At 33.9% G+C, this 14222-nt stretch overlaps 1 protein-coding gene and 1 non-coding gene across 2 annotated transcripts; both read left to right on the top strand.

Annotated features, from left to right (window-relative positions):
* The first annotated feature begins 2729 nt into the window (after positions 1-2729).
* LOC129874311 (phospholipase D delta-like) lies at positions 2730-13884 on the top strand. Its single transcript, XM_055949572.1, has 10 exons — positions 2730-3895; positions 4805-4921; positions 5451-5645; positions 8241-8543; positions 8625-8693; positions 8830-8977; positions 9571-9719; positions 10250-10396; positions 12282-12482; positions 13295-13884. The coding sequence occupies exons 1-10, from the start codon at positions 2969-2971 to the stop codon at positions 13589-13591; spliced, it is 2553 nt and encodes an 850-aa protein (XP_055805547.1). The 5' UTR covers positions 2730-2968; the 3' UTR covers positions 13592-13884.
* Positions 13612-13712, top strand: LOC129875353 (U6 spliceosomal RNA). The gene has a single exon (XR_008763152.1). It is a non-coding gene; the product is annotated as a U6 spliceosomal RNA (small nuclear RNA).
* Positions 13885-14222: the final 338 nt, after the last annotated feature.

The following is a 14222-nucleotide window of genomic DNA, read 5'->3' as shown; positions in this document are numbered from 1 at the left end:
ATAACAATAACCCAATAATACTTTTTAAAATTAATTTATTGATTGATTCAACTTTTGCACACCCCTAATTATTCATTACTGCAAAACAAAAGCAAGTCAAAGACGTCTTACACCAACCTTTCACCAAATAACATAATATTGGGAGAAATAGTCATAAAGGGTCCCACTTTTATCAATTGGATGTTAAGTTTTTGAAGAAAAGACTACACTCATTATTATTCAAGGTTACTAAACCAAGTGTTTGTTATTCCTGTATTTCGTATAGTAAATCAGAAAACTATTAAGATAAAAAGATATGAAATTATCCGAATCACAAAAATTATTGTGTATTTTTAAAGAATTTAATCCACTTTTTGTATTTAAGATTATGGATTATTTTCTCTCAAGATAAAATGGATAACCTATTAAAGAAGTAGTAATACCTTAAATTTTAATAATTTTGGTGAACTCAAAAGTCAACAACGAAATCAGACAAAGACTCGACTTTATTTGTAAGAAAACATATGCAAAAGAAGGAGAAAATTTTATGCAGAAAATTGAGAGGAAGTTTTTTTATTTATAACCAGCAATGAATGTGAACTCACATGTTCAGAACAGACTCATCTGTTCAGAACAGGCATAATGCCTTTTGGGAAAAGAAATATCTATTTGGAAGGAATAGGTCCTTTCCGAAAGAGTTCCACAAATTTAAATTTTATTTCATTCCGCAAATTAATTGTTAATTATGTATCGCAAATTAATTAATTCAAATTAATTGCGCCAATTAATTAATATATAATTAAATAATACAGTGAATTAATATTAAGAAAAAAGAAATTAATTAATGAAATTGATAAATAAATTTGTCTAAAAAATTATCAATCATTTACCAAAGTCGAAGCCGAGCGAGCGACTATAACGGCGCGAGGGGCACCTTTACTTAACCTTTTAAGAACTAACGGAAATATTTTCTAATACAAAGACAAAACTTTTCATCTCTTCTACCAATGAAGGAGAAATGACTCTTCATTTTCTCTTTATTTGATAATACTCAAGTCTTAATTCACAGCTTACTTAAATCCAAAATATTGTAAAGTTTACACCAAAGTTATGGTATTATCACTATCAGGTTAACGTGTCTATACGGATAATATTAAAAAAATATCATGAAAATAAATTTTATACGTAATCTCTGTTGGAAGTCTTTATAGAATTCCCTAGATCAAAAATAAATTACTAGACATAAATATCAATATAAAAGAATCAAAAGAGAACTAACTTTGTTTTATTGCAATAACTTGTTTGAAGAACACGATCTTCTAAATTTTGAAGATTGCTTTGCAATATTTTTTTCTAAGATAAAGAGAGAAGAGAAAAAACATTCTTCAGATTTAGGAAACTCATCTATTTAAAGATCTTGATATGCCTTTTTAAGTTTAAAAGGTACTTTTTCAATAATTCTCGATCGACTTAGGAAAAGGTCCATGAATTTTTAAGTTATCTAAAATAAACCTTTATTAATAGATATTCACTTTTAAGGCCTAAAACTTTAATACTTTATTAGATCATACAATAGGATACTTTAATAATAGCATATCTACGTATAAAATTTTAATATGTGAGTCCACATAATAGAAATTACTAACAATCTCTTTGTAAAAGATGAATATTTTTAATCTTAGGATCCATTTGGTCAATATTTGAAATTATTGATTTAAAATCAATTTGATTTAGAGTTGAAATTTTATTTGGATGTGTAATTTGGATCTCAAGAATAATATTGTTTTCCCGTAAATATGAAATTTCCACAATTTATGAAAATTATTAAAATTTTCTTAGTTTTTATAATCTTACAAAATGAATAAACCATAATTTCATAAACAAGATATTAGAATATCCCAATGCTTCACATTAATAAATCACATATTTCTATATTCCTTTTATAAATAAATATTGTGATTACATATTATACAATTTTTCAAATAAACATAATTTTATAAAGATTCATTGGTTCAATAAATCAATTATATTATGGTATAATTATTGTTATACCCCCCCCCCCTAAAAAAAACTATTTACCATTGTATACCCATTACTTTCATACCTCTTGTTTTTAACTATCTCGCGCATTTGATATCATGAGAGTATATAATATACTCTAATGATATCAAACAGTTTCGCTGAAGCACTGACTCTTCCTTCTTGATACCATCAGAGTATAATAATTATACTCTGATGATATCAAGAAGAAACTGCTTGATAAATTGTTTGATATCATCAAAGTATAATATATTCTGATGGTATCAAAAAGGAACAAGAGAAGGGGCATTGACGTAAATACACGTTTGATACCATGAGAGTATATATATATATATTCTGATGATATCAAGAAGGAAGAGACAGTGCTTCAGCAAAACTGTTTGATACCATCAGAGTATAGATATCAAGAAGAAACTGCTAGATACCATCAGAGTATATATCAAAGAGGAGCAGTGATGTTGATGTCAGGATGACATCATACGCGAAATTAAAAAGGAAAAAGTGAGGTAAGAAGGTAAATAGTATGAGTCATGAATCTACTAATAGTTTGAGTTTGATTCAATTTGGATAAATAATTTCGAGTTATTTTATGTAGTTTTCCCTAGTATTAATTAGTTGTTGTGTAGTATAATCGTTCACAAGACACAAACAAGAGCTCTTGACGTGGAGCATGAATTTATTTTACAAAAAGTGTGCTTAAATTGCTGTTTCAACACTTGAAGAATAACGTCGTCCTCCATGCATGACCAACTCATCGTAATCGTAAAATCTCAGGAAATAAAAAGAGTGTGTGTCACTGTAACGTGCCATTATCCCATACGTATATATCAAACCAAACTCCCATCTACCAAAAACATTAAGAATATCCCTTTCTTCTTTCTACTTCTACTAACACTCGATCATCTTCATGCTATAAATAAATATTCTTTGGATTTGCATATTCTCAACAATGTCTGAACCAAAAATGATAATATTCCATGGAGATTTACAACTCCATATTATTGAAGCTCGTCATTTACCAAACTTCGACATAACTTCCGATCGTCTTCGCCGTTGCTTCACTTTCGGTGGAATCTGCGGTAAACCACATGATTCCACCGCCGACCCCGGCGGAGATGATCAACGGAGTAATAAGAAAGATCACCACCGGAATATCATTACTAGTGACCCATATGTCACCGTTTCAGTTCCACAAACCGCTCTAGCCCGTACTCGGGTCATATCTAACTCACAATACCCATTTTGGGATGAGCATTTTCTGATCCCTTTAGCTCATCCTATAGCCTATTTGGAGTTTCGGGTCAAGGATGATGACCTATTCGGGGCGGAAATTATGGGTAAAGTGAAAATTCCGGCGGAGACTATCGCAACCTGTGAGGATATCTCCGGTTGGTTTCCTATTATTGGGTCTTCCGGGAAACCCGATACGGCTCTTCGGTTACACATGAAATTTTACCCTTATGATAAAAACCCATTGTACAAATGCGGGATTGCTTCAGATCCTCAACATTTAGGTGTGAGGAATTCGTATTTTCCAGTGAGAAAAGGGAGTTCAGTAAAACTATACCAAGATGCTCATGTAAGTAATAATGTGAAGTTTCCAGAAATTGAATTGGAAAATGGTACAGATTTTGAACACAATAAATGTTGGGAAGATATATGTTATGCAATTTCAGAAGCTCATCATTTGATTTACATTGTTGGGTGGTCTGTTTTTCATAAGATTAAGTTAATCAGAGAACCCACAAGGCCATTGCCAAGAGGTGGTGATTTGACACTTGGTGAATTGCTTAAATACAAATCACAAGAAGGTGTGCGAGTTCTGTTGTTACTTTGGGATGATAAAACTTCTCATGATAAGTTCTTCATTAACACGGTATGTAATGTTGAAATACTTTCTGATAAAAGTATATTATAGTGTGCCTTCAATGCATACTTTATTCTTGTTTAAGTATTAAAGAAGATATTTAGATAGTAGTAGCATGTGACTGTCTTTTCTTGTTACGTCTTTCATGGATAGTATAATCTAAACTAGCAGCATTTAACTTTAGCAAGTTGCTGTTATTTTATATACTCCCTCCGTTTCGATTTATTTGTTTGATTTTGATTTGACACAAAGTTTAAGGAAAAAAAAGAAGAAGATTTTTCTTAAACTAAAAATATATATATAGAATGTATTGAAATGTCTTTTAACTTGTGCTCTTAAACAATTATGTGAAAAATTGAAATTAAAAAGTTGTCAAGAAAGGAAAGACACATTCTTTTTGCGGACTAAAAAAGAAAGTAAGACAAATGAAATGGTGGGAGTAATATATTTCAATTCAACTCCAACGACAACATTAGTCGTACACTCGTGCTTAACTCTTGCTGGTTGCTGTTATTTAATTGGAAATTCTTCATTTCCTTGCTTAAACTCCAATGACTATGTAGCCCTCCATAATTTCCTGTACGGCTATGTGAATGTTCTACATCCCGCTTGTAGGCATTTTAAAGGCAATTAAGCCTTCCTAGTCTCAAGGCCTGCATGTCAATTCCTTTGAAAACATTTTTCAACTAATATTGGGACGTAGTTAAACCCATGATTGTGAATGGAAATCTTTCTATGCAATTTAGATATGAGCTGGATAATGTATATTATTTGACCAAACTGAGCTCAGTGTACTGTATAATATGTATTGTTGAACAACCAATTGCTTTTGTCTTTGCTTTCCAAGATGTTGTGTCATCAGTTGTAGTTCTTGTTGCATAGCACCCTTACAATAATTTGAGATGGCATTTGTTGCAGGAAGGATTAATGGGAACTCACGATGAGGAGACCAAAAAGTTCTTTAAGCATTCAACTGTGATTTGTGTTCTGTCACCACGTTATGCTAGCAGTAAGCTCAGCATTATGAAGCAACAGGTAACTTACTTATCCTAGCCGTTTGAAATAGCTGCAAGATTAGCATTATGAAGCAACAGGTTAACTTTTTAACCATCCACCAGTTTGTCAGGTTTAAGATAGTCTAAGAACTTTGAGGTTTAGCTTCTATACGTGACTATGAAGTTACTGTCTCTGCAATAACCTTTTAATAGTTCCCGTCGAGACCCAATTCTATAAAATAGAAAGTGTTCACATAAGTTTGCTGGAGAAATGAAAAAAAGAGGTCAAAAGGTTCAGCAAGAAAAGATTGCAATGATGCATTATTTTTTGTTGTTGATGGTGAATATTGTCCTGAATAGTGGACTGGGGAAACATATTTCTTATAAACATAGCACCTCAGGCTTTGCTGGGTTGGGTGAAGCTAAATTTTGTTATTGTGTATATCTAATGATAGCATGAATATTCCGTAGAAATCTATTCTTGCTTTGACACAAAACCACTTCCTTACTATTTGGCCTTTATCTCCCCTTTGTTTTTGATATTTTGCATATTTAATTGTTTCTTCCAGGTTGTTGGAACCATGTTCACGCATCACCAGAAGTGCATTCTTGTTGATACACAGGCTCCTGGTAATAATAGAAAAATTACAGCATTCTTAGGAGGTCTTGACCTCTGTGATGGTCGGTATGACACACCTGAACATCGCTTATTCCGTGATCTAGACACTGTATTTAAAGATGATTTTCATCAGCCTAACTTTCCTGTGAGTAGTTTGTTGTTCTAAATATTTCTTTGATAATTCTGATACATGTAATCTTTAATTTGGTGTGGTTCCTACATTTATAATTGATAATTACAAGAAAGATCTTATCAAAAAAGAAAATTCAAAAAATTTGAAGTTCGTAGGTTGAATCAACCTCACAAATGCAGATGGCCAATAACCTTGTTCCTAGCAATATAATTCTCTCTTGCATAATATTGACAATTTCTTACAAGAAGCATTTTACTAAGAGTTATCCAAATAACTGTAGTTTCTATTGCTGAAACATGTATGCTGACTGTTGTCCCGAATTCAGCAAATAGAAGTTACAGGAACAGTCAGCAGGCACTGAAATGGCCTTAAGGAAATCTGCTAGTAGATATTAGGTAGTCAGGGAAATGTCTAGTATACTTTATTCTAGTTGGACTCATGGGGTATTGCAGCAGATTGATCATGATAACTAGTGGAGACCAAGTCATGTGAAAAGAATGATCTTGAGGGTTCTCTGTTAAGCTATATACCTTATAAAGTATCGAAAAGTCCGTTTCCAGCATATGAAGTTTAACCCATTTGTTAATGCTTGTGGATATTTTAGTAGTTGCTACTGCCCATGTGACTAAAACTGTCAACAAGCAAAGGGCAACCTGTAGTTCAAAGAAAAAAAAACTGTAGTTCAAAGTATTCAAGTTGTGAAGCCTTGTGTTGCTCGGACTTTCCAAAAATGATGCCGTACCCGTGTCGGATCCTTCAAAAATGCACTACTTTTCAAGGATCCGACATGCACCTATCAACATCTTTGAAGAGTCCGACCACCATAGGTGAAGTCTGTTTGATTAGTTTGGGCTGTAAAGCATGTCATCAACTTCTGTAATTGCTGTAAAAATTTTGCTCAGGATTTTTCTGAGCTTTCCATGTTGCTTAAATCAAGTGTGCTTATGTTCCCCAAGTTTAGGAGGAGTTTGGTTCCTTAAAAAGTTATGCTGGGATATCCACGGCTCATTGCGTCGAAAATGGGATATATGGTGTATAATGAAAAACAAGTATTTGGTCTAAAGCTGAATAATGTTTTCTTTACAATTTTACCTTTATTTTAAAAGTATTTTGGTCTTTCTGTTTTATCTAAGGATTTGTAGTCCCGGTACTAGAATCCCCGGTTAAATCCGGTATAAAATAATACCATAGTTTTGGTATAGAATAATTCTGGCATTTCTTATACCGGGAACAACCCAACCAAACGGGATAAAATTATCCTTAATTTTACACTGGATTATTTTTGTAATCCCGATAACCAATTGATCCAGAGTTCCATTCCTTGCTGGAGTAGATGCATGAAGAGGTTCCTGTCTTGTGAATTTCACCAGCTTTAACTCTGTTTCCGAACGGAATTAGCAATCTAAAAGGGTCTACTTTTTTATTTCAAACGCCAATTGGGGAAATGTAGCTTGGAAAGAAGTGCTAGTAAAGTATTAGGAGCTATTTTTTTTTGCTTGAAGGCCTGAAGCAATTACGCCTCGGGGCATCCTGTTAATTACTTATCATTCTTTTTTATGAAGATTTCAGATATAATTTTTGTATATATATATATACATACATTCTGAATTGATCAGTGGTTTTCCATGTAGGAGACACGGTCACTTTAAATAAATCTGTAATTTAACTTTATTTTGAAATACCACAAGAATAATGTCTTTGTATCTGCTTACTATTTGAAGTGTCTGAACTAGTTGGAGCCAAAATGAAGACTTTACCTACAAGCTACTGTTGTCCCAAACTATTTTAGCTATCAGTCTCTTGCATTTTTCATGACATGTATCATGGGAAAGTGGTCACACTTTGATGAAGAGAAAGAAAAAAGATTCTAGTGCTAATAGAAACTTCAATCGAACTGACACTCATGTCCTTGGAATTTAAGTATTCAGGTGAAAGTTTGTATTTTCTTATCTTGTTATTTTAATATCATTATTACTTATTCGCTTTGGTATTGATTTAAATTAGTTTGAGAGTTGTACTTTGTAGACTGGTTATTGTATAGTATTTTGTCATCAGCCTTAATTTACTTAAAAACACTAATAAAAAGCATGCAATTGTCTCACTGTCAAGATGATATTTTTACTGAAAATAAGTCTTAGTTTAAAAAATACGTTTTGGACTATTGTAAACCAGAATTATTGAAAAAGATTGTTTAATACATAAACAATGAGATAAGAATTTTTCTAGTATTACTGGACATTCAGTAATTCATTGACATACTTCGATGTTATTTGACTTAAATTTCTCAACAACTTTATGGAAGTTTAATGTGTTGAATAATATTCATTTACATTATCAGGCATGTCCAAGGACTATGATTTCATACATTAAACAATGAACATTCAACTATCAATCAGAATAAGGTTATTTAGAAGTTCCCCAGGTTGTTATGTTTGATATGAACCAAAGATGGTGAAACCCTGCAGTTTCATCATATGATTATTGCCAGCCACATGTTTATGTGACTTTCTCTGCCTTTTCTACTGTGATAATTTCGTTTTTTTTTATCATGGCTTTCTAGTTGATTATGTGTTAACAATTTCCATTTACTTGTACCACATAAACTAGCCAGGGACCAAGGCCCCGAGGGAGCCATGGCATGATTTGCACTGTAGAATTGATGGACCTGCTGCATATGACGTGCTTATAAACTTTGCTCAGCGATGGAGGAGAGCAACAAAATGGAGGGAATTCTCTTTTCTTAAGAAAACGATGTCCCGTTGGCATGATGATGCAATGCTAAAAATTGAGCGTATCTCATGGATACTCAGCCCTGCCTTTGCTGTTTCCAAAGAAAGGACTGAGATTCCAGAGGATGATCCCGAACTATATGTAGCTAGGGAAGATCACCCAGAAAATTGGCACGTGCAGGTAGATGTTTTTTTGTCATGCAAATGGTATACAGAATTCGCTGAATCACTTTTAACCTCGTCGTCATTTCTCATATTGCAGATCTTTCGTTCCATTGATTCAGGTTCAGTGCAAGGTTTTCCCAAGAGTACTGATGTTGCTGAGGAACAGGTACAGAAATCATAGCTTATTATCATAATCTTTTCATAGTTCTGCAAAAGTAGCTATACTTTATGGAGAATTTAGCAGAAAATTTATCTGATTGCCCATCACTGTTCACTATTTCTGGGCATTATGTCTTCTGCAGAACCTTATTAGCTCAAAAGATCTGGTAGTAGACAAAAGCATTGAAGCAGCATATATCCAGGCGATAAGATCTGCTCAGCATTTCATATATATTGAAAATCAGTATTTTCTTGGGTCATCTTACGCTTGGCCATCATACAAAGATGCAGGTAAGTTTATTCTGTTGCTGTATTATCGCATATAAATGTAAAATACATGACACTGTATAAACAAATAAATAAATAAAAGATATGATTCTCAACCAACAAATGTAGCTTGGGTTTTATATTCACAAGTGAATTGTTGAGCCAATTTACATTTGCTACTTCAGTGCATTTAACTAATAGGTAAATCCAGATGGTAAAGTCAGTTGTTACTTTAACTATCATATTTTACATGGCCATCATACAGATAAGTTGTGTCCTTGTTAATAATTGCATCAGGAAGTTGCTGTAATCCTTCACATCAAACGACCCCTAACAGGTTTCAATGTTTTATACTTCCTATTCCTAGAAAAAAGTAAGAAAAAGGTTGTAAAATTTTGTAACTTCCAGTTCGTCTCCACTTTATTTTCTTAAAGTGTTTCATTTACAGAAAGTCTTGAAAGTTTTCCATCTCTTCCTGAAAGCAGTAATAAGTTTAATAAGATCATTCAGTCATCAGTTGAGCTGATCAAATTTTCTTGTTCTACTTCGATTTAATAGCACTGGTTCTTCTTTCTTACCAGACTTGAAATCGTATTCCTACTATTATTTTTTATCAGGAGCTGATCATCTGGTACCAATGGAGTTGGCACTGAAAATTGCTGATAAAATTAGATCCAAGGAACGGTTTTGTGTATACGTTGTTATGCCCATGTGGCCCGAGGGGGATCCCAAGTCAACTACTATGCAAGAAATTCTATACTGGCAGGTTAGCTGTTTCCTGGAACATCATTATCTGCATATTGGATTTCATAAATGTAATTTCATCCAACATTGATTATGTGATACACTGAGCACAGTGGGCAGCCAACATCAAAGGCTGTTTTGGAATAACAGAAATGCCAGCTGTTTGGGTATCCGAATATCTTAATTGCATCAGTTATTGTGTGGATTAGCATAAAAGGGAATGGAAATAGCTGCCCAGTTTCTAAACATTCTCATCCTTATAAATTGGTATTTTATTTCTAAAATACGTAGGGACACAAAACCAAGGAACAAGGACTTTGAGAAAGGATGTCAATGGGAAAATCTTGTGTATTTAAGGAACCCAGCAGTATGAATGAGAGGATAATTTTGATAACGAACGCTACCTTTAACTAAAATATTTTATGTTGTCTCAAGCTTGTGCTATTTTTGTATTTGTTTTTGATGATTTAGTATATTATGATATACAAAAGATGCGTCAGACACAAGAATCTATTGGATGTGCTTTATTGAGATTTTGTGTGCTTTCAACAGAGCCAGACAATGCAGATGATGTATCAAGTTATTGCAAGGGAGCTCAAGTCAATGCAGCTTTTAGACTCACATCCACTGGATTATTTAAATTTTTACTGCCTTGGCAACCGTGAAGCAAATGCTCAATCTTCTTGTGATGCTGATAAGGTAATATCCAAGTGCATTTGTGTAGTTTATGTTAAGTGAGCATATAAACACGGCACGCACTTGCCGTGAAGTGGAAGGTCATCATGAGATTGAAAAAATTGTGCTCTTTACTCATAGATATAGCTTGTTGGCTTGCTGGTGTCTAAGAACCGGTCACTTTTTCATCTAATCTAGTAGGTTTTATATTTAGCCCATAGTATGTCTGGATAAGGAGTATATATGGATAAACTGTCTTCTTCATAAAGGTGTTACGTTTCTTTATCTATCTTCCTTTCATGTCACTTCCTCTAGTATTTATCCATGCACTCTGTAATTTCGCCAAATGCATGCATTTAGACAGAATGCTTCATTTGTACAATCCATATCAGCCACTGCCCTCATAGTATAATTGTTCAACTCTTCAAGGTCGTCAATGGAATTGTCACAGAATCCTTAAAATGAAGACAGAACTTCCTCGTCTTTGAACAACCTCACATGAAAAAAGCGCTGTACCCTCTACGCACTCCTAATTTTTTGCTTCTCCATTCTTAGTTTTCCCTCTATTTCTACGACACAGCAACATACCCATTTGTCATACCCTAGGGAGTGTTGTTTTTTTGTCCCCTTAGTTGTGGTAATGGTGTGTTTCAACCATTTTGCACTAAGAGATGTCCCTACATTCTTTGATATAAGTCCTTGTTATGAGCAGTGAATACTCGTACTAATGAAAATGTACGCCCTAAGGGAGAAATTAGCATTAAGCCCAAACCCTATGCAGTGGTCCATTTTCCTGAGATAAGTTTACTGTCACTGGGAGTTCACTATCAAGATGCTTCTAGATACAACAACAACAACAACCTAGTGAAATCCCACAACATGGGGTCTGGGGAGGGTAGAGTGTACGCAGACCTTACTTCTACCAAGGTAGGACGGCTATTTCCTGGAGACCCTCGGCTCAATAAAAGCATTAAAAAAATGTCAGATAAGGCTAAGAAATTAAAAGCGTTATGGAAAAATAAATAACGAAAGTGTCACACATAAAATAGAGTAATCAAAATATAGAAAGTAGTAAATAATAACAGAAATAATAGAAATAACAGAAATTAGAACACACGAAGTTGTAATGCGCTAATGCGCCTACGAATAGGGAAAAATAACGAGACTATGTACTAGCCTTCTATCCTAATATGGGTCCTCCACACCCTCCTATCTAAGTAGTTAAAGTAAATTAATGCAAAACAAACTCTCAAAATGGTGGTGAGAGCTGTAGAATACATGAGGTGCAAAAACTCAATTACTTGTTGGTAATGTAAGAGGAACAAAGCAACTCTAGCAGAATATTTTTTTCATAAGCATGGACAACCCTAAACCAAGAAGCTAACATTATACATTTGTATTCGACTCTAGATATTGGTTTGAGATGAGTTTAAATAGAGTGACATGGTCAGCGGGGATTCATATAGCGGACCTCAACTTGCTGGGATTTAGACACGGTTGTTATATTTGCATGTGACGCTAAGTACAGTTATAATTTTTTCTTCAAAATATCTTTTTCTCCTTTCCCTCCACGTATCCCAATTCCCAAGGAATGCATTCCAGTATTGTTTCTCTTTGTTTTAGAGCCTTAGATCCTCTTCTATACCAGCGTTGAAGTAGTTCCCAGTTGTCCTTTGCATAGTCCACTTTTACTCAAGGTGGTAAAAAGCAGGTTCCATAATTGTCTGGTAACTTTATAATTGAAAAACAGGTGATTTGAATGGTCAACCTCCATTTCACATAACAAGCATCTGCGAAATGCAACATATATTGGCAGATCATGTTCATGAAATTGTTTTGACGGGTTTCGATTCAATTAAGCTTGGCAAATTTTTTAAGGCATGTTTTTCAATCTTTGTCATGCTACCAGGTCTCGGATTCGTTTAAATTTCAGCGTTTCATGATATATGTGCATGCTAAAGGAATGATAGTAGATGATGAATATGTCATTCTGGGTTCTGCCAACATAAATCAACGATCTTTAGCTGGGTCGAAGGACACTGAGATAGCTATGGGTGCCTATCAGCCGCATCACTCCTGGGGAAAGAAGCAGCAGAATCCACGGGGACAGGTTAGAGTGTTTGATAATTTTCCCTTGCAAAATTCTTTATTTTCTATATTTATTATTTGAAGTTAGAGAGAAAAGTTGATCTTTGGATGACATTTTATAGACATGGAAGCGACCAACGGATTTAGTTTTAGAGCCCGTTTGGATTGGCTTTAAGTTGGTCAAAACCAACTTAAAGCCCCTTTTTAGCTTTTGGACGTGTTTGCCTAATGCTGACTTTAAGCCATAAAGTTCTTAAAGTCAGTCAAAAATGAAAAGTTAGAATTCCTAACTTTTTTTTCCAAAGTGCTTAAAGTCATTTTCTTTGACCATGGAAATTACTTTTATATCCCTTATATTTTAACTAAATTCTCAAACTACCTTTTTTTATTCTTTTAATCCTAAAATTCACATCATAAGCACTTTTATCCAAACACTCAACTGCTTATTTATAAAAATAACTTTCAGCACTTCAAAGTTCTAAAAGCACTTCATACATAAAAGCTACTTTTTTTAAGCCCATCCAAACGGGCTCTTAGTTGGAAAGTTACATGCAAATTCGAAAGAAGATACTATGTCTTCCATTTTAAAACCAGGGCAATGAACTTTTTCATTTTGTCATAAAGTCATTTACAGTGGATTCTCTATCCTTTAATTTTGTGTTCATTTTTTTTTTCAAATGACTATTAGTACAAATAGTCCGAGCTGTAATGATATGTGAATTTATTGAAAAGAAGGAAGCAAGACTAGTCTACTGTTAGAACTCAAAAAGTTCATTTACTAAAGCTCTGATGTTTAAGTGAATCATTTCTTTTTCATTTTGTCTTGATCTCCAGATCTATGGATATAGAATGTCTCTGTGGGCAGAGCATCTCGGAACGTTAGAAGATTGTTTCCAAGAACCAGAAGCATTAGAATGTGTAAGGAGAGTGAATGCAGTTGCTGAAGATAACTGGAAGAGATACACAGCTGATAATTTCAGTGAATTGAATGGGCATCTTCTCAAGTATCCCATACAAGTGGATGCTGATGGCAAAGTAGGTTCCTTACCTGAATTTGAATGTTTTCCAGATCTTGGGGGTAAAATAGTTGGAAACCCGTCCCCTACCATCCCGGATGTTTTGACCACTTGATTTTCAAGAATAGCCATAGTGTCCCTATGGGGACCTCCGATAAAACTGGAACAATACAAAGAAGATTAACATGACCCTGTACAAGAATGACACGCGCAAATTCAACAATTCTCATGTTTCTGAGTCTCCGTCAATGTAAAGATGGAGCATGTAGCTGTGAAATAGTATATTCTCATTCATATCTATTTATGTCGTAAATCAAAAGGTAGAAACAGTACTTGAAAATATTGTAATCCCTGTAAACAGTTCCTGGACCTTACTTGTTAAAGAAATGGAAATTTGATTGTCAATTACTTCCTTTCTGTTAATTCCTATTGGTTTAATTATTCTTAAACCACTACATATTTTCATTTAACTTTGTCCTTAAAGTGGAAAACTTTAACACAACCAGAATTATACTTGTTGCCTGGCTTGCATTCTAACCGTTTCAAAGAAATGCTAATTTCATTTTCTTATAATCTATCTAAACTTTTTAAAGTCAATATTTTTTGTTGACAAAGAAGGATAGCTTGTCTTATTTCTTTGTGTTCTTGCTATTGCATATTATTATTTGGATAGAAAATAGACCCAACTGGCCTCTTTTTGGTTCAGCCAAAATAGTTTAGCGGAGTTGTAAATTTCACAATTCAAA

This window comes from Solanum dulcamara, chromosome 11, assembly GCF_947179165.1.
Source record: "Solanum dulcamara chromosome 11, daSolDulc1.2, whole genome shotgun sequence".
Classification (NCBI taxonomy): Eukaryota; Viridiplantae; Streptophyta; class Magnoliopsida; order Solanales; family Solanaceae; genus Solanum; species Solanum dulcamara.
Note: the sequence above shows the minus strand (reverse complement) of the source record. Positions and strands in the feature narration are given on the sequence as shown.

Excerpts from the sequence above, each read along its gene's own strand:
- LOC129874311 (XM_055949572.1), top strand. The coding sequence starts at position 2,969 with ATGTCTGAACCAAAAATGATAATATTCCATGGAGATTTACAACTCCAT. Across the intron at positions 5,646-8,240 it reads TTCATCAGCCTAACTTTCCT|CCAGGGACCAAGGCCCCGAG; the intron begins GTGAGTAGTTTG and ends CACATAAACTAG. Across the intron at positions 10,397-12,281 it reads CTTCTTGTGATGCTGATAAG|GTCTCGGATTCGTTTAAATT; the intron begins GTAATATCCAAG and ends TCATGCTACCAG.